This window comes from Eumetopias jubatus, unplaced genomic scaffold (assembly GCF_037043125.1).
Source record: "Eumetopias jubatus isolate StellerSeaLion01/CBP00866 unplaced genomic scaffold, mEumJub1_p1.0 scaffold_10, whole genome shotgun sequence".
NCBI lineage: Eukaryota > Metazoa > Chordata > Mammalia > Carnivora > Otariidae > Eumetopias > Eumetopias jubatus.
The window spans coordinates 116,557,035-116,581,541 of record NW_028274816.1 but is presented as its reverse complement, the minus strand read 5'-3'; the positions used below and the strand labels follow the sequence as shown (position 1 = coordinate 116,581,541).

Below are 24,507 nucleotides of genomic sequence, written 5' to 3'. Positions count from 1 at the left end.
TGATAAAAGGCTGGATAATTTATCCCTAAAACTGGGAACAAAGCAAAAATACTAACTCAACATTTCTATTCAATAACTGTATTGAAAGTTTTAGCCAATGTAATAAGAAAAAGATTTCAAAGAAAGAAGAAAAACTGTATTTATAGTAAATATGGTAAACTTTACAATGAGGGGTCAGGCTGATCATCACCTTCTCAATCTCAACCAATTATTAAAAGTGGAACAACCAGACATTTGTCTTCTGATGTGACACAATACAAAGCAACACAGCACCACTTATGATGAAGTATTCTCCTCAAAAATACTGAACCTGAGGGGTGCCTTGGTGGCTCAGTCGGTTGAGTATCTGACTCTTGATTTCAGCTCAGGTCATGATCTCAGGGTCCTCAGACTGAGCCCAGTGTCAGGCTCTGTGTGCTGGGCATGAAGCCCATTTAAGATTCTCTCTCTCCCTCCACCCCCCCACCCACAGCTCACATGTGTGCTCTCAAAAATTAAAAAATAAAATTAAAAAATTTTTAAAAATTGAACATGAATCCATTAAGCCTCTAGATCAGCACTGTCCAACAAACTTTCTGTAATGACAGAAATGTTCTATAAGTGGCTATTGAGGACCTGATAATGTGGCTAGTTCAACTGAGAAACTGAATTTTTAAGTGTATTTAAATCCAAATACTTTAAATAGCCACTGGTGGTTACTAACATAGATAGAACTGGACAGCACAGCTCTAGAACTAACTTCCATTTAAAGAAATGCAAGGGATAAAGGAAGAAATTAAATGGCACTAAAAGAACAAGTTACAATATATGACAAATTGAGAAATCAAGAATGAGGAACATTCCATAGGATAACTGACATAGCTTCTCCAACCAAGTCAATGGCATACAAATGAGGTAGGGGATTACAAGAGAGACCTAGAAGACTTAACAATCAAATGTATACTCCCTGTCCAGATCCTTGTCAAACAAACCAACTACAAAGACATTTCTGAGACAAATCTGTAGAGGATATGAGATGACACTAAGAAAATACTGTTCTTTTTATTAGGTGTGATAATGGAATTATAGTTATGTAAAAAAAGAAAATATTAATAATTTATAAAAATTAAAATATTAGAGTTGCATACTGAAGGAGTGAAATGATATTTAAGATTTGCTTTAGAAATCTTCAGCATGGTGTGCCTGGGTGGCTCAGTCAGTTAAGTGCCTGCCTTTGGCTTAGGTCATGATCTCAGGGTCCTGGGATCGAGCCTGTTCAGCGGGGAGTCTGCTTCTCCCTCTCTCTCTGCCCCTCCCTCCTGCTCGTGCTCTGTCTCTCGCCCTCTCAAATAAATAAAATCTAAAAAAAAAAAAAAAAAAAAAAAAAAACTTCAGCAAGAGTACAGCATAGGGGAATGCCAAAATAAAGTATTATATTTTCATAGTATTACGGAGTAGTATAAACTTAAAAGAAACACAGAGTTGGGGGGGGGGCCTGTGTGGCTCAGTTGGTTAAGCAACTGCCTTCAGCTCAGGTCATGATCTCAGGGTCCTGGGATCGAGCCCCGCATCAGGTTCTCTGCTCAGCAGGAAGCCTGCTTCTCCCTCTCCCACTCTCCCTGCTTGTGTTCCCTCTCTCGCTGTCTCTCTCTCTCTTTCTGTCAATTAAATAAGTAAATAAAATCTTTAAAAAAAAAAGAAAAAAAAAGAAAAGAAACACAGAGTAGGGTCTATATGTGCTAACAGAAAAATACCCATGATTACTGTTTATCAAAATAAGCAAGTTGCAAAACAGTATACATAGCATGATTCCATTTGTACGAAGGAAAGCAGGCAGATCTATATACATATATAGGAGAGGGAACTCAGTTTTTAATTTTATTTCATGTGCATTACTTGAATTCAAATTTAGCATTTAAAAAATTTTTAATAAAAAATTGGTCCTTAAAAAACAAGCAGTAGTTTATTCCAAAGTAGAATAATCCCTTCTCTGATCATCCTTTGAATACTTTCATGACAAGGCCCACATTACCTTATAAGGAAATGCATCCCATTGTTAAATAGCCCCAGTTGTTGAAAAAAAATATTTTTTTTTAAACTTTTTTTATTTAAGTAATCTATCCCCAGTGTGGGGCTCAAACTCACAACCCCAAAATCAAGAGTCCCAAAAAGCCAGCCAGGCACCCTGTTAAAAAATAGTTTATGTTAAACAGAATCTTCCCTTTTCTGTACCTTCCAGTCATTAGTCCTAGTTCTATTTCTAAACTTACGCTAACAATGGTATCCACAATCACAATGACTACTAGAAACTCAAAATGTGTCTAGTTTAAATTGAGATGTGCTACAAGTATAAAATGTAAACCAGTTTTTGAAGACATGAAAAAAATGATGCCAACTATCTCAAAATTTTATACTGATATGTCAAAATAATCATTTTAGATAAATCAAGTTCAATAAAATGTTAAAATTTTTACAAATCTTCAATAAGAGGTCTACATGAAGCAAATGTAGTAAGTAAATATGGATGGCTGCTATATAAGAGTGCATGATCCAATTTTACCTTTCTGCACGTATGAAATTTTTCACAACAGAACAAGGTAGAATTAAAATGCAAAAAACAACAACACAGAAAATAACTGGAGCAAGATTAAAGTGTCTAAAGGTCCTTTTATGTTCCATAAAGAAAACAGACATAAAGATTAACTTTAGAGTTGACAGAAAACAAATGCAATAAATGTTTGATTCAATTTACAGAAGAGTAAAAATAGAGTATCTAACTTCTAAGCCAGCTAAGGAAAAGAAAAAAAGGACGACAGGCAACAGTAACAGCAGGATAAGGGAAGGAAAGCAAAGGAAAAAAACGGGAAAAAAAATAGAAGGCGGCGCGGCAAGAATAAGTAGATACCATGACAGTTTTTATTCATTTATTAATTATTCAAATATTTTAGTGTCTACTACAAAAGTCCTCGAAATATGGTTCACGGACTCTTTCAGAGGTTGTATGGGGTTCAAACCATTATCATAATACCATCAAGACATTATTTGCCTTTTTCATTATGTTGATATTTACAATGATGTTACAAAAGCAAGGGACAGTACAACTGCTGGCAACCAAACATGAATCAAAACAGTGGTACTATTAGTAGTAAAACTGTGTTCTTTACCACCATACATTCAATTTTTTTTAGAGCCAGTTTCACTTAAGAATGTCCTTCAAAAGACAGTAAAAATGAGTAATTTTTATTAAAGTTCAATCTTTGCATACACAGCTTTTCATATTCTATGTAAAGAAACAGGAGGGGCACCTAGCTGGCTCAGTTGGTAGAGCATGTGACTCCTGATCTCATCAGGGTCATGAGTTCTAGCCCCACCCTGGTTGTAGAGTTCACTTAAAAAATAAAAACAACTAATTAAAAAAAAAATACACATAAAGCATTTCTGCTACATATTAAAAACAACAGGTGATTTAAGGGAAAGTCCTTAAATAACTGAGTTGCAAGCTAAACTAGCCATTTTTTCACGGAACACTATTTTCATTTAAAAAATGAATAATTGACTGATAAACCTTAGTTGCTCAGATCTGGTTATTTGGCAGACTTGGTTATTTGGGTCTCAAAAATGAACAAAATGAGTTTGTCATTTTAAGTAAGAACAAATAAATGTGAGTTTTTAAGTAAGAATTAGAATTTGGAAAATTTTATCTGCAACAATAAGCTTCCCAACTTCCCAATATTAAAAAGATTTTTCTGATGAGATCATTGGTGATATTAACAAATTCAACTTTTTTTATACCATACAACAAAATGTGCTAACGTTCAAGAATCCGCATAATGCAGTGACTTCCTATTTTCCAAATGATGAATGATGTTACAAAATCATGCATAAGTAAAAGATCCATCTAGTTATTATGGAATATAAGAATTTGATTAATATGGGCTTCAGATTACACATTAAGACTAACCTTTAAGAAACTACCACTTGTCAAATTTTGGTGTAGTATCAAAGCACATCTACTATTACCTGAAAAAGCTATTAAAATAAAACTCTTCCCCTTTTCCAACTGCATAGCTACGTGAGGCTGGATTTTCTCCACATACTTCAGCTAAGACAATATGCACAAAAGATTGATTGCAGAAGCAGATGAGAATCCAGATACCTTCTATTAAGCCAAACATTGAAGAGATCTGCAAAACTGTACAACAATGCCACTCTTCTAGGTTTTGTTTGCTTTGAAAAATATACTTGATTTCTATAAAAGTATTTTATTCATGTTAATATGTACTGGGTTTTTTGTTATTTTTTAATTAAATAAACTTTAAAATTTCACTAACATATGGGGTGCCTGGGTGGCTCAGTCAGTTAAGTGTCTGCCTTCAGCTCAGATCATGATCCCAGGTTCCTGAGATGGAGTCCTGCATTGGGCTCCCTGCTCAGTGGGGAACCTGATTCTCCCTCTCCCTCTGCCTGCCGCTCCCCCTTACTTATTCTCTCTCTCTCTGTCAAATAAATAAGTAAAATCTTTAAAAAACAAATTAAAAATATAAATTTCACTAAAATAGATATAAATAGATGTAACCCACATAAATAAAAGCACTCTGGGATTCTCGATAATTTTTAAGAGTTTAAATGAGTGATGAGACCAAAAGTTAAGATTAATCAAGTTATGCAAGGCACTAAGGAGAAATAATATCTCCAATAATCTGAGGGGAACTATTAGGTTATATTCCAAGTATATAGGGAATGTGAAAAGTACACAGCCATAGGTTCATTTACCCTTCTATAAGGGTAAGAAACTATTAATTTGGAACATATACTAATAGCAGTGGCTCTCTAAAATTTTGATAACATTAAATCATAGTCCCTTTCTTCTATATGGACACTTGCCTTTTTTAAATTATTATTAACATACATTATTTGTTTCAGGGGTACAGGTCTGTGATTCATCAGTCTTACACAATACACAGTATGGACACTTTCTTTAAAACTAGTCTCCTTTAGGGGCACCTGGGTGGCACAGTCGGTTAAGCATCCAACTTTTGGTTTCGGCTCAGGTCATGCAGGATTTTTGCTCTCCCTCTCTAAAAATAAAAAAATCTTAAAAAAAAAAAAAAAAAGCTACTCTCCTTTAGAGAAAACAACTGAATTTCATAAAAGAATTCAACTAATTTGGGAAATTGTCCTAAAAAAGAAGTTGTGTTCTTAAAGCAAAATCCAAAAGAATGATCCCTTTAGATGTGTCTTCCTACTGATTAAAGTTCCCAATATTTTAGTGTTAACATTTGAAATTTATTTTATCACTTTCTATTTATATAGCTTGCTAAGTGCTAATTTTCTTAAGAACACTCTATCACACTAAAGCTTAATTTCAATAAATATGCAATATTTAATGTCATTAATAATTGAAAGAAGCCAATTAAAACAATTTTATGCTTTTCAATTACTCTAGCAGAAAAAAAATAATTTTGAGGACCGTTCTCAGATCAGTGAAAGCACAAGAAAAACCAGCACTTCTATATATAAAAAGTGGGAGTAAAATTGGTAGGATCTTTTTGAATTCACAAGTATTTAAATAGCCCCCTCTCCCACAACTCTGTATCACATCACCCACCTAATTTTTTTCCTTCTTAGCACTCATCACTTTTTTTTAAGATTTTATTTATTTATTTGACAGAGAGAGACACAGTGAGGGAGGGAACACAAGCAGGGAGAGTGGGAGAGGGAGAAGCAGGCTTCCCACGGAGCAGGGAAGCCAGATGCGGGGCTCAATCCCAGGACCCTGAGCTGAAGGCAGACGTCTAACGATTGAGCCACCCAGGTGCCCCAGCACTCATCACTCTTAAAATCTAAAAAGATTAAAAATTCTTTTTTTTTTTTTAATAATTATCTACCCCATTAGTGTACAGGCTTCATAATAGCAGAGGCCTTATTCACTAGTGTATCTGAGCATAGGACATCTCCTATCACAGAGTAAGTGTTCAAAAAAATCTAATAAATAATTGATAGTCCTAGAAGTGTTACTTTGTTTTAAAAGTAAACACAAACAAAAACTTTTGGAAACAACCTATCTGTCCATCAAACCCAGAATGATTACATACACTATGGTACTTTCATTCAGTGGAATACCAAGAAGTTTTTAAAAATAATATGGCAGATCTACAAGTAACAAGAATGGAAAGATCTAAGGCACATTAAAATGAAAAAAATAAGTTGTCAAATACATCCGTATTATATTTTTGTGTTGAGAGGAAAAACACATACACAAAATTACAGAAAAACTATGGAAGATAATACCTAATTGGCAAGTAGTCAATTCTAGGGAAAGGTAGTAGCATTTGGCAAGAGACTGAGAGTGGTCAAGGGTAACTTTAGCTCCATTTGTTTAATTTAAATATTTAAATCATACATTACATACTCATGCAAATTGCTTATATAACTATGCACTCTTTTTCAAATTGATTTCTAAGAGAAATCAACGTATATCAGTCAGGGTCCAATCCTGTGTCTCACATAGAGGAAAATCTACTATAGAGACTGAGTTACAAAAAGAGGAAAGTGAGTCAACTCATAGACTACCAACAGCAGACAGTTTCTGGGACCTCTTGAACTAAAAGGGCAGTAAGATGAAATAGTATCACCAGATCAAAGAAGCTTAGGATGGTGTTAGAACCACAGTGGGATCTGGTCAGTGGTAAGTTGGACCACAGAAGAAGGGGCCATTAAAGAACTGCTGCTGGAGTTGGCTCAAAAAAGGGGTGGAGAAATAAGCTGGCTTCCTTCCTCATTTCATCAACCAATCTTCTCTTAGCACCTACCATAGCCAAATTCAGAAAGCAAGTGAGTCTAGTCAAATCATCACACTGTATACTTTAAACTCACACAATGTTATTTATCAATTATATCTCAATAAAGCTGGGGGTGGGTGGGGGAAACAACAAACACATGGAGAAAGCAAAGGAGCCTAGGAAATGTAATCCCCTGCAATATAGAATAGAGTAGGGAAAAGGCAGGGATAGATTTGACAGCAAATTGGCTGACTAGCATAGTCAAATTATCAAATGTGTGCCCTACTTCCTATATTCTATGGCAGCAGATGATACTCATGTGGCTCAACATCTATTTTAAGCCTTCTTTAAGAAGTAAATAAGAGAACCTGGTTTGAGGGAAGTGGAGAAGGAATTAGAAGTACAAAATGCAATAATGAAAAAAAAAGTAAATGATCAGAAACACTGTATTATTTCCTAGAACAGCAAATATGCCAAAATAAGTCACATGTATAATGATACAAAATTTCATTATTGCAAATCTCTATACCTGGGAGGAATTTCTGGAGATATGAGACACAATAAGTTTTGAAAAATAAAAGTTCAGCTTAGGAAGCAAGAATTTAAACTTAAACTTATGTTTACCAATATGCATTTTGAGGGTCTTCCTCTAAAACCATTTTAGGGGCACCTGAGTGGCTCAGTCAGTTAAGTGTCTGCCTTTGGCTCAGGTCATGATCCCAAAGTCCCGGGATCAACTCCAACATCAAGTCCCGCATCGGTCTCCCTGCTCAGCGGGGAGCCGCCTTCTCCCTTTCCCCCTGTTCATGCTCTCTAATAAATAAGTAAAATCTTAAAAATAAATAAAACCATTTTAAACAAATATACTTAAAACTCGCATCTTTTTCAAAAAGAATAAAACAAAAATCTAGGTAGGGAGCTAAAAAAGAACAGCTTAATAAAAATGTCAATATATGGAAAGAAAGGCCTAGTTTCATTTAAGCATTCTACTTATCTTAGACTACGAACTGGTAAACTTTTTCTATAAAGGACCAGATGGTAAATATTTTAGGCTCCAGAGGCCTTACAGTCTGTGTCACAACTACTCAACTCTGTGAAAGTAGCCATAGTTGACATGTAAATGAACAGATGTGACTCTGTTCCAATAAATCTTTATGGACATTAAAATTTGAATTTCATTTAAGTTTCTCCACACATCACAAAATATTCTTCTTTGATTTTTTCCAACTATTTAAAAATGTAAAAGTCATTTTCAGCTCACAGGTCATATGAACAGAGGCAGTGAGCCAAATTTGGCCAATGGATCATAGCTGCTGCTGTCTGGTCTCAGACAAATAGTCATAGAGCTCTACATTTGAAGATTAGGTTTGGGTCCCCCCTGTCCAAGTGGCTATGGTGTTTAACTATTTTAAACTATTAAACAAGAGCTAATCTATCCATATTTTTATTCCAATGTATCAGCAACAGACAAGTTTTTAACACAGTTGTCAGACTTTAAAAAATTATACGGTCTCTAATGCAAAGAATCTATGTAAGTACATTTAACCTCTGCAAAAACAAACCAGAACACTTGAGAGTCTGTCACTATATTCTATTTTTTTAAAGATTTTATTTATTTGAGAAAGAGCACAGGCAGGGGTAGAAGCAGAGGGATAAACAGAACCCCCCCGCAGAGCAAGGGGCCCAATGTGGGGCTCGATCTCAGACCCCGGGATCATGACCTGAGCCAAAGACAGCCGCTTAACCGACTGAGGCACCCAGGTGCTCTTCTGTCACTGTATTCAATCAAACAAAGCTAATGTAAGAAAAACCTTGGTCCTAACATACAGGCACTCCATTCCTTTGGCTCACATCTGTGACAAAAGAGTAACCAACTATTAGCTCACAAGTTCTGGTAAGGGATGTCAGTGCCATTATTTGTTTACAAGACTGCAAAAGCATATGATCTACCTTTCATTTTAGAATAAAATAGTAAACTCTAGGCAATATAATCTGAATGCCTCTGACAACCAAATCTCAAAGTCTCCAATATAGAAATACAATTGCCAAAAGAATTCCAAGTTCATCCATTGTTCTACTAATCTTTAACCAATACTGTCTATTAGAAAGTTTGTATTTTTACAGTACAGCTTCAATCCCTTGTAGAATTGTACTTTCTGAATCTTATTTCAACATATCCCTATAGTTTTGCCCAAAAGGATAAGAAATTGCTGCATAAAACCTAATACCATATTTACTATAAAAAGGATTACAGAAATTTTCATCTAGTGTATCATATATGACCTTTTTTATGAGAACCTATAGGAGAAATTTCTCAGGCACAGTGCCATCTATGAACTCTTTTCTCAAGAGACTTGTGTGCCTTTTACGTTATAGATACTATATATACTATAATCCAGTATAAAATTCTCTTTTATTTAGCTGTAAAACCAAGCCTTCAACGATTCAGCTCTGGTAACTGTGTAAAGACTATGGCATACGTTTGTATGTACTTCTATAATCAGCTCAAGTCACTAAATTTTTTCCCCTCAAATTTTCTTTTGAAAAAAATCCTCACACATTATGCTTAGGTAAACTAGCTCAAAGTGAGACCCAAGTATTCAATAGCATAAGAAGCTATTACACACACGTAATATAGACATCAATCAACTGGGGGGGAAAAAAAAAACTACCTCAAACAACTGCAATTTGTTCTTTGTGTGGCTTCAACAAAATCCCAGGATGCTACTTTATCAGGTATCTCTTCTTCAGACAGACCACCTGATGAAGCTGAATATTTCCTCCTAAGATTTGAAATTATAAAATTCTTTAGAATTCATAAGGTTTTCTATAACCACGAATAAAGCATTAAAATTGAAGTTAAAAAAATCAGATTTTTAAAGTCATACAAATGACTTTTTATACTTTAAATATCTATATACAAGTAACTACCAACATGCAATATTTTAAACTTGAAAATGAAAACACGTACTTGTTCTGTGCTCTGTTCATATTGCATTCTTGCCAAACTCTATCCACCACATGATTTGCTAATTTTCTGGGTATTTTCCCACCGTGATGGCTAGTACTATCAGAGTTGAAGCCATCAGATACTGAAGAAAATTTGACCCACTTCTGGGCAGACTGAGGATCAACTGAAAACAAACAAAAAAGAACAGGCTATAGGAGAATAAAAGTACATTTAAAGTAACATTATTTGGGTTTGGGGTTTTTTTTTTTTGCTTGTTAATTTGTTATACAATGTACTCCACATCTATCTGGTATGCCTCCATATATTTTGAGACAAAAAAATGTTACTTTAAATACAGAAAGCAAAAAATCCAAAGAGGATGTAAACTTGATGGTAGTGTTATATCAAAGCTGACTTCCTGACTCTGAGGATTAAATGATAGTTATATAGGAGTGTTCTTAAATTTGGGAAATACACTCAGTACTTGGGCGTAATGCAGACGCATTGTGTCTGCAGCTTGTTCTCAAATGGTTCACAAAAAGGCCAATGATAATGAATGTATACATTTAGAGAGGGTGATGGAACAAATGCTGTTTTGAAATCTGGATGAGAGAGTTCTTTGTATACATGGAAACTCTTCAGTAAGTCCGAAATTACTTCAAAATAATTAAGTGCTGATATATTCAAAACAACAGATTTATAACTAGTGCTAATGAAACAGATTAATATGATACCTGTTTGGACTTCCTCAGGAGACGTAGGTGGTGTAAGAGTAACTGAAGACATAGCAGGATCTCTTGTGGAAGCAGGCACTTGGTGGACACCCAAGCAAGAAGCTGAACAGTGAGAGGATCCCACAGAGCTAGGAGTAGGAATGTCTGACTGAGGGACTAGAACAAAGCATGCTGGGTAGATCATTCGGACACCAGCTGAAAGGAAAAAATAATGGACAAGAAAATAAATTACCACTGTGACTATAGTGGGATTAGTTTCATTCAAAAGTACGGTAATGGAAAAGTACATACTATATTTGTTTAAATAAAATAAAAATATATTTAATGTATTTTTATAAATATATGCTCCTTTTGGCAGAAGGTTTTTGGAAGAAACCGTAAGAAAATGTTAATACCTTTAGTGGTAACCTTCAGTGAGAGACTTCGAAGCAAGCAGCTTTCTCTTCATTTTTGGATTTTCTAATCATGAGAGTGTATTACTTTTAAATCTTTATTTGTAAATTTGACAAACTATAATGTATATTACTTTTTAAATTTTGTTAAAGTTTAACAAAGGTAATCTGGACACCTTTATGGACCATTTTCTGCTTTCTTCTTTACAGGTCTTTTACTGAAAGCCTAATATATGTTTGTGTTTTGTTTCTGGTTTTTTCACAACTACCCTGGTAGTAAAGTATTTATTGAAGTTCAATACTGGTATTCTTTTTATTAAAAAAAAGAAAAAAAACAACAACAACCCGTGAATAAGACAATCTTCATATATATAACATTGCCACATGTTTCTATTAAATACTGCTGCAGATTCTAATCCTAATTACCTGCTCAATTATACATTCCCCACACCTCCCCCATCTCTCTAACATGGAGTATACCTATTCACTCCACTCTTAGGCTTGGCTGTGTGACCTGCATATGATATACACCAGATCCCAACAGAAGCTTTAAATGTGCTTGCAAGATCAGTGCAGCCTCTCTTATTCCTGTCCTTTCCCTAAGATGATGTCTTTTCCCAAATATAGTTTACCTTGTTAATCTGGGTCCCTGAATGAGAAGACACAGAGAAGAGCCAATATGAAAAGAGCTGACCTGGGCAGAGCAGATCAAAGCCATGAGTTCTTTAGGTGCACTTTCTACCTTTTAAAAATTATCAGAGGCAACAGTTTCACCAAATGTTAAAATACTACATAACAGGTTGTCAACTTTCCAGCTTCCAAATGTTACTCATTCACAGTTATCTTCTTCCCACCTTTAGCATGCTTACCTCTAGGTGGTATTTATTTCCTTGCCCCAATGACTTTGGCATGGCAAAGTGACTAGTTCTGTCTAATGGAGTGTGAGCAGATGTAACATACATCACATCCTAGCAGAAGCTTTAAATACACTTACATAGTTACACTCAGTCCTTATTATTCCTCTGTTCTTATAAGAACAGCATGTCCCAGAGAGTGGGTAATCATGGAACCTAGGTTGTAGAATGACAAGATACAAGGAGCCAAACCACAACCAACTTGTAGCCCTTATGTAATGTGAGGAGAAAACAAAGAAACAAACGCTTACTGTTCAAAGCCACTAAGGTATGGAAATTATTATTCAGCAAAATCTAATACACAGTCACATATTTTTCTCTTAAAATTAATACTCAGAATCCATACCAACAAGAACTTCTACTGCAGCTAAAGAGTCATCTTCCCAATCCATATCTTCCTGTTTTTCTTCAGACATCTCCTTTAAGCAAGATGAGATAGGATAGAATTGCTTCCATTCACCAATCAATTTTTTGGTAGCTGAATCAGACATCTTGAATGCTTGTCCTGTGAGAGTGCCATTTAGTCCAAATGGGCTTAAGATTACTAGAGACCCAAAAGAGACATCGAGTAAGTAACTAAAGGCTGGTACACCAGATAAGATCACACTGAATAGTTTGAAAAGTAATTATGCAATCTAAAAAAGAAAAGGAAACTCTTAACAGTCATTTCAGAGAAAAATTTATTATACTTCATTATTGTGAAGATAAAGCACAATATTTATTATAAAATCTTAGTATTTTGTCCACCCAAAAAAATCTCACATGGTTAGAGTTTCAACATGAGTGGGGTTATATGTATATCCTTTACTTCTCTTGATTTCCAGTAAGGAAAAGCAATTTGAGGAAAACTGTATGTGTGTGTATGTGTGTATAAATCTAAGTACTTTTATTATGTACTGCCATGTAATTTTTAAAAAGTAAATACTAGGGTTAGAATTAAAACAAGAACACCTTGTCCTTAAAAACAAATCAGCAATCTTGTATAAATATCAAAGTCCCCGTGTACCAACGTTAAAAATGGCTTATGTGACTGGACACAAAATATGACCTTGAAAACATAAACATATATATCTGCTAAATGTTATTTAAAAGAACACTTTAAAACACGCTATCATTCATGTACAAGAATTTTATTAAAAAAATATTTGTATTAAAAAACTTACTTCATTAACTTAAAACTCTGGAAGAAGAAAATAAACTACATCAGAATCATCACTAGGCTAACGATCATGGGAAATCTCATTAATACCAAAATTTAAAATTACCAATTGCAATTAAGAGTTTTCTTGAAACAGTAAGAGATCAAATATCTAAGCCAGTAAATAATCTACCTTGAAATGGGCTATTAGACTGTTGAGCAAGGGTGATATGCTCTTCACTAAGAAGGTATACAGGTTGATGTTGGTTAATTTCCACACTGGTACAAACATTGCTGTCTCCATGCAAGAAAAAGGTGAAAGAGCAGGACAAGTGTTCACTAATAAAGAAGAAAAAGTTGTATTTTAGTGATGATTAATAGCCAAAATATAAGTTAACTTGCTTTTCTTTATTAAGAAGCTATACTATAAAAATGCACATTTCTCTTTAACCCAGAAGTTCTACTTCATCATCTGAAGGGGGGGATGAGAAATCACAGATATAAGCAAAGATTTAGTTTTAAGAAATGTTCTTCACAGCACTGTTCATAGTAGAAAAAGCTGCAAATCGAGGAAATCAGTAAACAACTTAAGTACACCCACACATACCCTTATAATACAGCCACCAAAATAAGTAAAGGTAAAGGGGAAGTGGGTTTAATGGAAAGGGTAGGCTACCAAAATAGTACAGTTACAATTTTTTTTTTTAAATTGACTGTAAAAAATCTAGGTGTGCAATCAAATTACGGATGACCTAATTTTTATTTTCCCTTGTAATTAAGAAATTAAATACAATTATATTTTCTTATTTTATTATTTCTGAAATTGGGCTACATTCAATCAGTCAACCATTTAATGTACTGCCCTCCTCTGACCCCCAATAGTAAGTTATTTTTAAAAAATGATGGATCTTACAACTGAAGGCATCCTAGAATCGAAGCTATACGCAAAGCAGAACATCTTATGAAATTTAGATATGGCTGGGAAAATAAAAGTTCCCAAGAGGAAAGCACAACGATCTTTAGGATAAAATATAGAAAGGTCAAATGGCCTAGAAGAGGAGACTGTACAGTAAGAAGAATCCACTCTTATTTCTTTTCCACACATTTATCTTAAGAATTTGTCTTGGGGCACCTGGGTGGCTCAGTCAGTTAAGTGTCTGCCTTTGGCTCAGGTCATGATCCCAAGGTCCTGGGATCGAGCCCCGCATCGGCAGGGAGCCTGCTTCCCCCTCTTCCTCTGCCTGTCCCTCCCCCTGCTTGTGCTGGCTCTATCTCTCTGTGTCAAATAAATAAATAAAATCTTAAAAAAAAAAAAAAGAATTTGTCTTAAAGAACCAGTTCTTTAAAATATAACCATTAATAAGCTGAAAACCTGTTGTATCTATCTATAAAGCCCTCTTGAATTATTTCTGGACAAGTCAAGCGCACAAAAAATTAAGTTATAGTAAAAGTAATACTATAGCTAACAAAAGTGGGAAAATAAAAAAGTCAGAAAGAGGTGAAGAGTAATGCAGAGCTGAGAATTTCTTCATTTTATATATAAGGGAGCCAAAAGATTGTCTGAAGTTGACAGAAAAATCAAGAAACAAATTTAAGCATATCACTCAAGTTAAAAAGATAACCAGAAAAACTGACAATACTATCACTAATAAAGCAAATCTTATCTTTCATGGTAGAGAATCAGTAGATACTGTCTAAAGTTGATTAATCAAGGTCTAGAGGTATAAAGCATCTCTGTAATTATGGCAGTAACCACTAGAAGTAGGAAGCAAAAAAGTTAAAAAGATGGAAAACTAAACCTGGTTACTTCTAAGGAATGGGACTAAAGCAATTAAGCAGGGATTTTTAGAGGTTTTCAAAATTTGTAATACTCTATACTGCTTGAACTGTTACTTTTAAATTTTTAAAAATTATGAATTCTTGGGGCGCCTGGGTGGCTCAGTTGTTAGGCATCTGCCTTTGGCTCAGGTCATGATCCCAGGGTCCTGGGATCAAGCCCCACGTTGGGCTCTCCCTCTCCCACTACCCTGCTCGTATTCCCTCTGGCTGTGTCTCTCTGTCAAATAAATAAAATCTTTAAAAATAAATAAATAAATAAAAATTATGAATTCTTTGGGTGCCTGGGTGGCTCAGTTGGTTAAGCATCTGACTTTGGCTCAGGTCATGATCTCAGCGTTCTGGGACCAAGACCTGCATGGGGCTCTCTCTTCAGCAGGAAGTCTGCTTCTCCCTCTCAAATAAATAAAAAATCTTTTATAAAAATTATGCAATGATTACTATATCTTCCCTCACCTCAGCAGCTTTTGTTGCTTTTTTTTTAAATAAACTTATTTTTGGAATAACTTTAAATTTACAGAAAGTTGCAGAAGTATCATAGAAAGTTCCCATATACCCTTTACCCAGTTTCCCCTGAAGTTAAACATCTTACATAACGATGCTACATTTGTCAAACAAGTAATTAACACTGGTACATTGATTCCAGTCTTTATTTAGATTTCACTAGATTTTCCACTTAACCATTTTTCTGTTTCAGGATCCAATCCAAGATACCACACTGCATTTAACCAATACATTTTTTTCCCGCCAGCCTTGCTGAAGCATAACTGACAAAGCCAAACAGTTTTTAAATAAGAAATAAAACTAATTATTTCAATTATTTATTAAATATATTAAGCTTGTTACTCATCTGGAACAGCTATTGGTTGAGTAATTACAAAGCGACAGACATTTGCTTTGGTATAAGAGTAAAATCTAAAATAATCCCCAAGAGAAGAGATTTAACTAATAACGTTGAGAACTGTCCATCAAAAAGCAGACCATTGCTAATGCCCATTTAAAATAAAGACAATTTTATTATTGCTTTCCAGCAGTGGTAAGGCACCCATACTGTAGAACAGGCGGAAAAATAAAAGTACCAAACACAAACCTAATTCCAAATGCTTAAAGCAAAACACGCACACACATTCAAAAGAACTCTGCATTAAACTTAGTATTATATTCAAATCTAAATGCACTATATACTAAGCCACCAAGCGAAAGCAAGTATTACTCCTTTATTAAACAAGTGTTTTATGGCTAAGCATATGGCACTATACTAAATACCCATTTAATTTCAGTTATGTTAAGTGCTATTTAAAAACCAGGTACAGGATCTATGAGAATGTCTCAACAAGACCCAGATAATGAAAATAAACTTTAATTTCCTAAGTGGAAAAGAATCAAACCTGGGTAACAATATAAAAGTTAGTCTTATGTCTCATGTAACATTACATCAGCCTACCCCCAATACCTATTTCTTCTCCAACCTCATCTCTTACTAGTAAGTCTTCCTTTAATACTTTTCCTCCTCAACTGGCCTCTCTACAGTTCCTTAAACACACCAGGCCTTTGTACCTATTGTTACTCAATCTGAAACACTCCACATATCTACATTCACCTTCATTAGGTTTTTTGTTCAGATACCTTGTAGTAGAAGTTTTCACCAATCATTCTAATTTAAACTGTCCCTTAATTCCTATTCTGGGATAGATTTCATTGGCTAAATAATCACAATCTAAAATTTTAGTTTATTTTTTTCTTATAGTCCCACCCGAATGTAAGCTCTATTGGAGGAGCAATCTGTCTTCTTTATTCAAGGCTGTCTCCTCAGCTTTTAGAATAGGTCCTTGACACATAGTAGGTATGCACTAAATACTGTAGGACAAGGTCTGTATCTGAGCAACTTATTTCTAATCAAACATTCCTTTTCTTATCAAGTCTGTACCTATATAGTTGTCCAAAGCTAGAAAAGTGAATCATTCTCAACTTCTTTTTCCTAAGCTCTCTATAGTCAACTAATCCATCACCAATTCCTACTGATTCTAGTTCTTAAATATTCATGATTCGTCAAGTTGTTTTTTCAAGGTCTGAATAACTATTAAAATCTCTAATTTATCTTCTTGCTTTTTACTGTTGCCAGCAATCTTTCTAAAAATTAATTCTGATCATGTAACTGGCAGGCTCAAAATCAATAGTTGCCCAATGCCTTAAGGAATAAAAACAAAACAAAACAAAACAAAACCAAAAACCTTGGTATAGCATTTTAGACCTTTTGTTATCTGATCCTTGCTTAACTCTCCAGGCAGAGGTACTTAATCTACCAAGAACTCCTTTGTTACCACAAAATTCCTCCCCACTTCTTAATCTTTCTTCAACACTCCTTTATTTTTTTTTTAAAGATTTATTTAGAGAGAGGGAGAGGGCATGCAAGGGAGTGTGGGGCGGGGCAGAGAGAGAGAGACTTTTCAAGCACTCCCCACTGAGTGAGAAGCCCTTCCCTGGGCTTGATCTCAGGACCCATAAGATCATGACCTGAGCCAAAACCAAGAAGAGTTGGACGCTTAACTGACTGAGTCATCCAGGCACCCCACTTCTACACTCCTTTAAACAATGTCTCTGTGAGCTCCCATAATAGTCTATGCTTATCATAATATTTATAACACTATTATTTAACTAATAGAACTCCCTGCCAAGTTGTAAATTCCTTGATAAAAAATAATTATAACTTTAATATTGGCAGAAAATTAAGTTAGTGGTCCTAATTCTTCAACCCCTTCTTTCTCATTTATTTAATCATGGTAAAAAACACAACATAAAATTTATCATCTTAATCATTTTTAAGTGTACTGTTCAGTAATTTAAGTATATTCACATTGTTTTGAAACAGATCACCAGAACTTTTTCATCCTGCAAATCTGAAATTACAGCCATTAAACAACAATTCCTTCTTTCTGCTTCTCCTAGCCCCTGGCAACCACCATTCTACTTTCTGTTTCTATGACTTTGACTACTTTAGATCTACTTCATGTAAGTAGTCATACAGTTTGTGTCTTTGTGACTGGCTTTTTTCACCTAGCATTATGTCCTCAAGGCTGATCCATGGTGTAGCATGTGACAGGATTTCTTTCCTTTTAAAGTGTGAATAATAATCCACTATGTACATAACACAGTCTGCTTAACCATTCATCCATCAGTGGACATTTGGGTTGTTTCCACCCCTTGGCTATTGGGAATAGTGCTGCTATGAACATGGGGTATGGAAATTTCTTCAAGATCCTGCTTTCCCGCAGTCATCAAAACAGTATGGTACTGGCACAAAAAGAGACACACAGATCAATGGAACAGAAGAGAAAACCCAGAAATGGACCTAAAACTACATAGCCAACTAATTTTCAACAAAGGAAAAAATATCCAATGGAAAATAGACAATCTCTTCAATAAATGGTGTTGGGAAAACCGGACAGCCACATGCAAAAGAATGAAACTGGACCACCTGCCTACACCATACACAAAAATAAATTCAAAATGGATGAAAGATCTATACGTGAGACAAGAATCCATCAAAATCCTAGAGAACACAGGGGGCAACCTCTCTGACATCGGTTGTAGCAACTTCTTACTAGACACATCTCCGAGACAAGGGAAACAAAAGCAAAAATGAACTATTGGGGTGCCTGGGTGGCTCAGATGGTTAAGCGTCTGCCTTCGGCTCAGGTCACGATCCCAGGGTCCTGGGATCGAGTCCCACATCGGGCTCCCTGCTCGGCGGGGAGCCTGCTTCTCCCTCTGCCTCTCTCTCTGACTCTCATGGATAAATAAATAAAACATTAAAAAAAAAATGAACTACTGGGACTTCAACAAGATAAAAGGCCATCCCCCCCCCCAAGATTTATTTATTTGAGAGAGAGGAGAGAGACAAAGAGTGCATGAGCAGGTGGCAGAGGCAGAGAGAGAGAGAGAATCCTTAAGCAGACTCCCTTCTGAGTGCAGAGCCCAACGCAGGGCTTGATCCCAGGACCCTGAGATCATGACCTGAGTTGATATCAGGAGTTGGTCGCTTAACCTACTGAGCCACTCAAGTACCCCAAGATAAAAAGTTTTTGCACAATGAAAGAAATGATCAACAAAACTAAAAGGCAACCTTCAGAATCGGAGAAGATACTTGCAAATGACATATCTGATAAAGGGTTTAATACCCAAAATCTAGGGGCACCTGGGTGGCTCAGTCTTTAAGCGTCTGCCTTCGTCTCAGGTCATGATCCCAAGTTCTGGGATCAAGCCCTGCATCGGGCTCCCTGCTCAGCGGGAACGCCTGCTTCTCCCTCTCCTACTCCCCCTGCTTGTGTTCCCTCTCTCACTGTGTCTTTCTCTTGTCAAATAAATAAAATCTTAAAAAAAAAAATCCAAAATCTATAAATAACTAATCAAACTGAACACCCCAAAAACAAATAATCCAGTTAAGAAATGGGCAGAAGACATGAACAAACTTTTCCAAAGAAGACATCTAGATGGCTAACAGACACATGAAAAGATGCTCAACATCATTCAACATCAGGGAAATAGGAAACAAAACTACAATGAGATGCCACCTCACACCAGTCAGAATGGCTAAAATTAACAACAGAGGAAACAACAGGTTTTGGTGGGGATGCAGAGAAAGGGGAACCTTTTTCCACTGTTGGTGGGAATGCAAACTGGTGCAGCCACTCTGGAAAACAGTGTGGAAGTTCCTCAAAAAGTTAAAAATAGAACTATCCTATGACCCAGCAATTACACTCCTAGGTATTTAACCAAAGTATACAAGAACACAGAAACTGATTCGAAGGGATACACGCACCCTGATGTTTACAGCAGCATTTTCAACAATAGCCGATTATGGAAAACAATCCAAAATCCATCAACTGTGAATGGATAAAGAAGTGTAGTATACATATACAATGGAATATATGAGCCATAAAACAGAATGAAATCTTGCCCACTGCAACAACATGGATGGAGCTAGAGTGTATTATGCTAAAGTGAATTAAGTTAGAGAAAGACAAATACCGTATGATTTCGCTCACATGGGCAGTTTAAGAAATAAAACAGATAAACATGGGGGGAGGGAGAGAGGCAAACCATAAAACAGACTCTTAACTATAGAGAACTGAAGGTTGCTGGAGGGGAGGTGGGCAGGGGGATGGGCTAAGTGGGTGACTGAGGGCACTTGTGATGAGCACTGAGTGTTACATGTGATGAATCACTAAATTATACTTCTGAAACTAATATTACACTGTATGTTAACTAACTAGAATTTAAATAAAAACTCACAAAAGAAACAAAAAAAGATCCTTTCAATTCTCTTAGAAGTAGGACTGCTGGATCAAGAAAACAAAAAAGATCCTTTCAAATCTCTTAGTAGCAGGACTGTTGGATCATACGGTAGTTCTATTCTTAACTTTTTGAGGAACCTACATAAATGTTTTCCATAGTGGCTGTACCATTTTACGATCCCATCAACAGTCAACATGGGTTCCAATTTCTTTGTCCTCACTAATACTTGTTAGTTTTCATTTTTTTGATAGAAGCTGTCCTAACAGATGTGAGGTAGTATCTCATTGTGGTTTTGACTTGCATTTCTCGGATTAGTGATGTTGACTATCTTTTTACATGTTATTGGCCATCCCTGTATCTTTGAAGAAATCTTTTCAAGTCTTCTGCCCAATTTTAAGTTGGGTTACTTGACTTTCTGTTGTTGAGTTGTAATTCTTTACACAAGCTAGATATTAACCCCTTATCAGATAGATAATTTGCAAACATTTTCTCCTATGCCATAAATTGCCTTTTTACCAATGCACAAAGGTATTTAAGTTTGATATAGTTCTATTTATTTTTGCTTTTGTTGCCTATGCTTTTGGTGTCATAACCAAGAAATCACTGCCAAATTTAATGTCTAAAGCTTTCCCCCTATGTTTTCTTCTAGAAGATTTATAGTTTTAGGTCTAGGCTTTTAACCCATTTTGGGTTTTTGTATAATAAAGTAAGGAAAAAGCCAACTTCATTCTTTTACATGTGGATACTAAGTGTTCCCAACACCATTTGTTGAAGAGACTACCTCTTCCCCACTGAATAGTCCTGGAACCCTTGTCAAAGATCATTTCAATACATATGTACATACTAGCTTATTTCTGGACTTTCTACTCCATTGGTTTACATGTCTGTATGCTAGTACCATACTGTTTGATTACTGTAGCTTTGTAATTATGTTTTGCTCACCCTCTCTTCATTTAGGCTCTTTAGTGTAAGGAGGGGAAATATACTTCCCCAACCTTGACTCAGGTTTGCTTTGTGACTTGCTTTGACCAAGCAAGCTTCAAACATGCTTATGCAATCTGGACTGCCCTCCAATGCTTCTTTCATGGCCATGAGAATCATATGAAATAGACCTTCACCCAAACTATAGTTTACAGTGTGGGCTAGATTGGGTAACACCAGCTGACCAGCAGATACATTAATGAGAATATGTAACTGCTGTGTTAAGCCTCCACATTTTGACGGTGCTTTGTTACACAACAGTGGCCAAAACAGAAAATGGCACAAAAAGGGAGATCTACCACGACAAAAATCTAAATATGTGGCATTGGCTTTGGGACCAGATGACTGATAGCAAGGAACATAAGACACTGAAAAGTGATGAGGAAATCATTAAATGGTGACCCAAGTTATGTAATGGAGAGATACATCATAGAGCTGTTGCCTAAAGGGGCTCCTGGGTGGCTCAGTAGGTTAAGCATCTGCCTTTGGCTCAGGTCATGACCCCAGGGTACTGGGATCGAATGCTGCATCGGGCTCTCTGCTGAGCTGGGAGTCTGCTTCTCCCTCTCCTTCTGCCCCTCCCCCCTGCTCATGCTCTCTCTCTCTCAAATAAGTAAAATCTTAAAAAAAAAAGAACTATTGCCTGAAATAATCTAGAAGGCAGGAAATGTGCCTAATGAATTCTCAGAGTTGGAGAAAAAAGATCAAGTCAAAATGTAATTTGATTGTTACTAGTTATACTTGATAAGGTACTAAAAGAAAGAGATGAACTCAGAAAAAAACCTGATGGTTTACAAGCATCATTTAGAGAGAATACAGACAGCCTGTAGGCTAGAAAATAAAACTATTTCTCAACAAAGTGATGGTATGGCCTATATATAACACAGATTCAAGGAAAAGACCAAATCAAGAGTGTGATTCTAATACCCTTTGTTAAAAATACATGATTCTTGATACCAACTGAAACACTAGGATTTTCAAAAATTACTCCTAAGCCTCCATACATTTTTCTCAAAAAAGGTATCTAAAGTAAACAAGCATATATGGGGTGCCTGGGTGGCTCAGTCGTTGAGCATCTGCCTTCAGCTCAGGTCATGATCCCAGGGTCCTGGTATTGAGCCCCGCATTGGGCTCCTGCTTAGCGGGAAGCCTGCTTCTCCCTTTCCCACACCCCTTCTTGTGTTCCCTCACTCACTGTGTCTCTGTCAAATAAAGAAATAAAATCTTTAAAAAAAAATAAACAGGCATATATGCAATAATTTTGTTACTATATATGTGGGAATGCATATATAGTCATATTTGTACTTTTCTTTGTCCTCTTTTCTGACGCAGTTCTTCTATAATTGTTAAGGTTGAGTAATAGAGCATATAAATACATAATTCCTAAATAGTACTTTTGTCTTAGCAAACCACTAATGTTTAATTTCTGAGAGGGATATGCCCATTTTAAGTATTGACATAAAACAAGCAGATCAATTTTCAAAGCATTTCTCTCTCTAAACAACAAAAAAAAAGAATTTAAAAGCAAGACAAAATGCTTTAAAAAAGTTAAGAAAAATTCATATTCAATTGGTTAGAATGACTATTTCTTACCATTACAAAGGTTTTTTAAACATTTTTCAGAAAACTTTAGAAGACAAATATTTCTTAATGAGGGGGAAAAATTTAAAAGAGTTTAAAGGGGAATTACTGACTAAAAATACTTCTGTCAAAGAAAATATTTATTAAGAAGTGACTCCAGTAAGAATAATTTATTACACAGAGAAATTATAACTTGATTAGTTTTAGGGATCGAGTAAGTATTCTATAAAAATGATTATGAGAGGGGCGCCTGGGTGGCTCAGTTGGTTAAGTGACTGCCTTCGGCTCAGGTCATGATCCTGGAGTCCCGGGATCGTCCCATGTCGGGCTCCCTGCTCAGCAGGGAGTCTGCTTCTCCCTCTGACCCTCTTCCCTCTCGTGCTCTCTATCTCTCATTCTCTCTCAAATAAATAAATAAAATTAAAAAAATAAAATAAATGATTATGAGTGCTGTGTGCTTATTCAGTAACTAAATAGATTTTAAAATCTGAATTGCAAATATTTCCAAGAACATTTGCAAGTATAAGCAACAACCTAAAACAGTCTCGTGTTCTTTACCTTCAAAAAGACAAAGAGGAGGGGCTCAGTTGGTTAAGCCGCTGCCTTCAGCCCAGGTCATGATCCCAGGGTCCTGGGATCAAGGCCCGCATCCAGCTCCTTGCTCAGCAGGGAGCCTGCTTGTCCTCCCTCTCCTCCCCACTCTTGCTCTATCTCAAATAAATTAAATCTTTAAAAAAAAAAAAAGACAAAGAGGCTTCCTCATATTCACTGTTTTTAATCAATGAAGTATAGTTCTTAAAAATAGTTTGTTTCATTTCATATGTAAAATCTTAAATGAGAATTAAAAAGGATATTCAAAATGGATTTTTGCCATGACATATAAAGCAAATAATATAACTAAAAATTTTCCTAAAAAGATTACTATAATTTGGAAAATGTTTTTTTTAAAGTACATTACTTATAGTCTATTAAACATACGAAAACCATGGCCCATAAAACGAAGGCCCAATATAGCCTTTCCAGGTGTCCAATGAGTACTTGACCATCTTAACTTTCAAATCAGAAAAATTTGACTGACATGAAGTGAAAAATTTGTCTCCAAGGGGTTTTGTAAAAACCCAATTGTACATACAAAAGTTTAATATGTATACTGATTTAGGAGGGACCATATCTAATTTATTTTTAGCACCTGGGTTAGGTAGGTACAGAAAGATGATATCCCATTTTGCTATCAGGGAACTCAAGGCATAAAGAAGTTAAAGGGTTTGTCTTAAATCATAAAACTAGTTAAAAACAATGTTGACTTAAAACCCTAGTCATCCTGCAGCCCCTGGGTGGCTTGGTCAGTTAAGTGTCTGACTCTTGATTTCAGCTCAGGGCTGTGAGATCCCCATGTCAGGCTCTATGCTAGGCATGGAGCCTGCTTAAGATTCTCCCTCCCAAAAAAAAAAAAAAAAAAAAAAAGATTCTCCCTCCCTCACCCTCTGCCCCCAAGCCCCTGCTTGTGCGTTTTCTCTCTCAAAAACAAAACAAAACAAACAAAACAAAACAAAAAAAACCCTAGTCATCCTAACCAAAACGGGCAAAGGACTTAAACAAGTATTTCTCCAAAGATACACAAACGACCACCAAGTACATGAAAAGATGCTCAACACTAATCAGTAAGGAAATGCAAATCAAAACTATGATGTACCATTTCAACCCACAGGATGGCTATTATTACATTCTAGAAAACTTGGTAAAGATGTGGAAAAACTGGAACCCTCTTAGTGGGAATATAAAATGGTGCAGATACTATGAAAGACTATAGCAATTCCTAAAAAAGAAAAAAAAAAATCAAACACAGAATTACTACATGTTCCAACAATTCCATTTCTAGGTATATTCCCAAAAGAACTAAAAGCAGGGATTTTAACAAATATTCA

At 35.7% G+C, this 24,507-nt stretch overlaps 1 protein-coding gene across 1 annotated transcript in view; it reads right to left on the bottom strand.

Moving 5' to 3' along the window:
• MED13 (mediator complex subunit 13) overlaps window positions 1-24,507 on the bottom strand; it is a 99,921-nt gene that overhangs the window by 56,102 nt on the left and 19,312 nt on the right. Inside the window, exons 4-8 of the mRNA XM_028109058.1 lie at window positions 13,083-13,228; window positions 12,098-12,295; window positions 10,446-10,640; window positions 9,733-9,895; window positions 9,434-9,544 (exon numbers count right to left, since the gene is read on the bottom strand). Of these exons, the coding sequence (XP_027964859.1) occupies window positions 9,434-9,544; window positions 9,733-9,895; window positions 10,446-10,640; window positions 12,098-12,295; window positions 13,083-13,228 (813 nt within the window). The remainder of the gene's footprint in view (window positions 1-9,433; window positions 9,545-9,732; window positions 9,896-10,445; window positions 10,641-12,097; window positions 12,296-13,082; window positions 13,229-24,507) is intronic.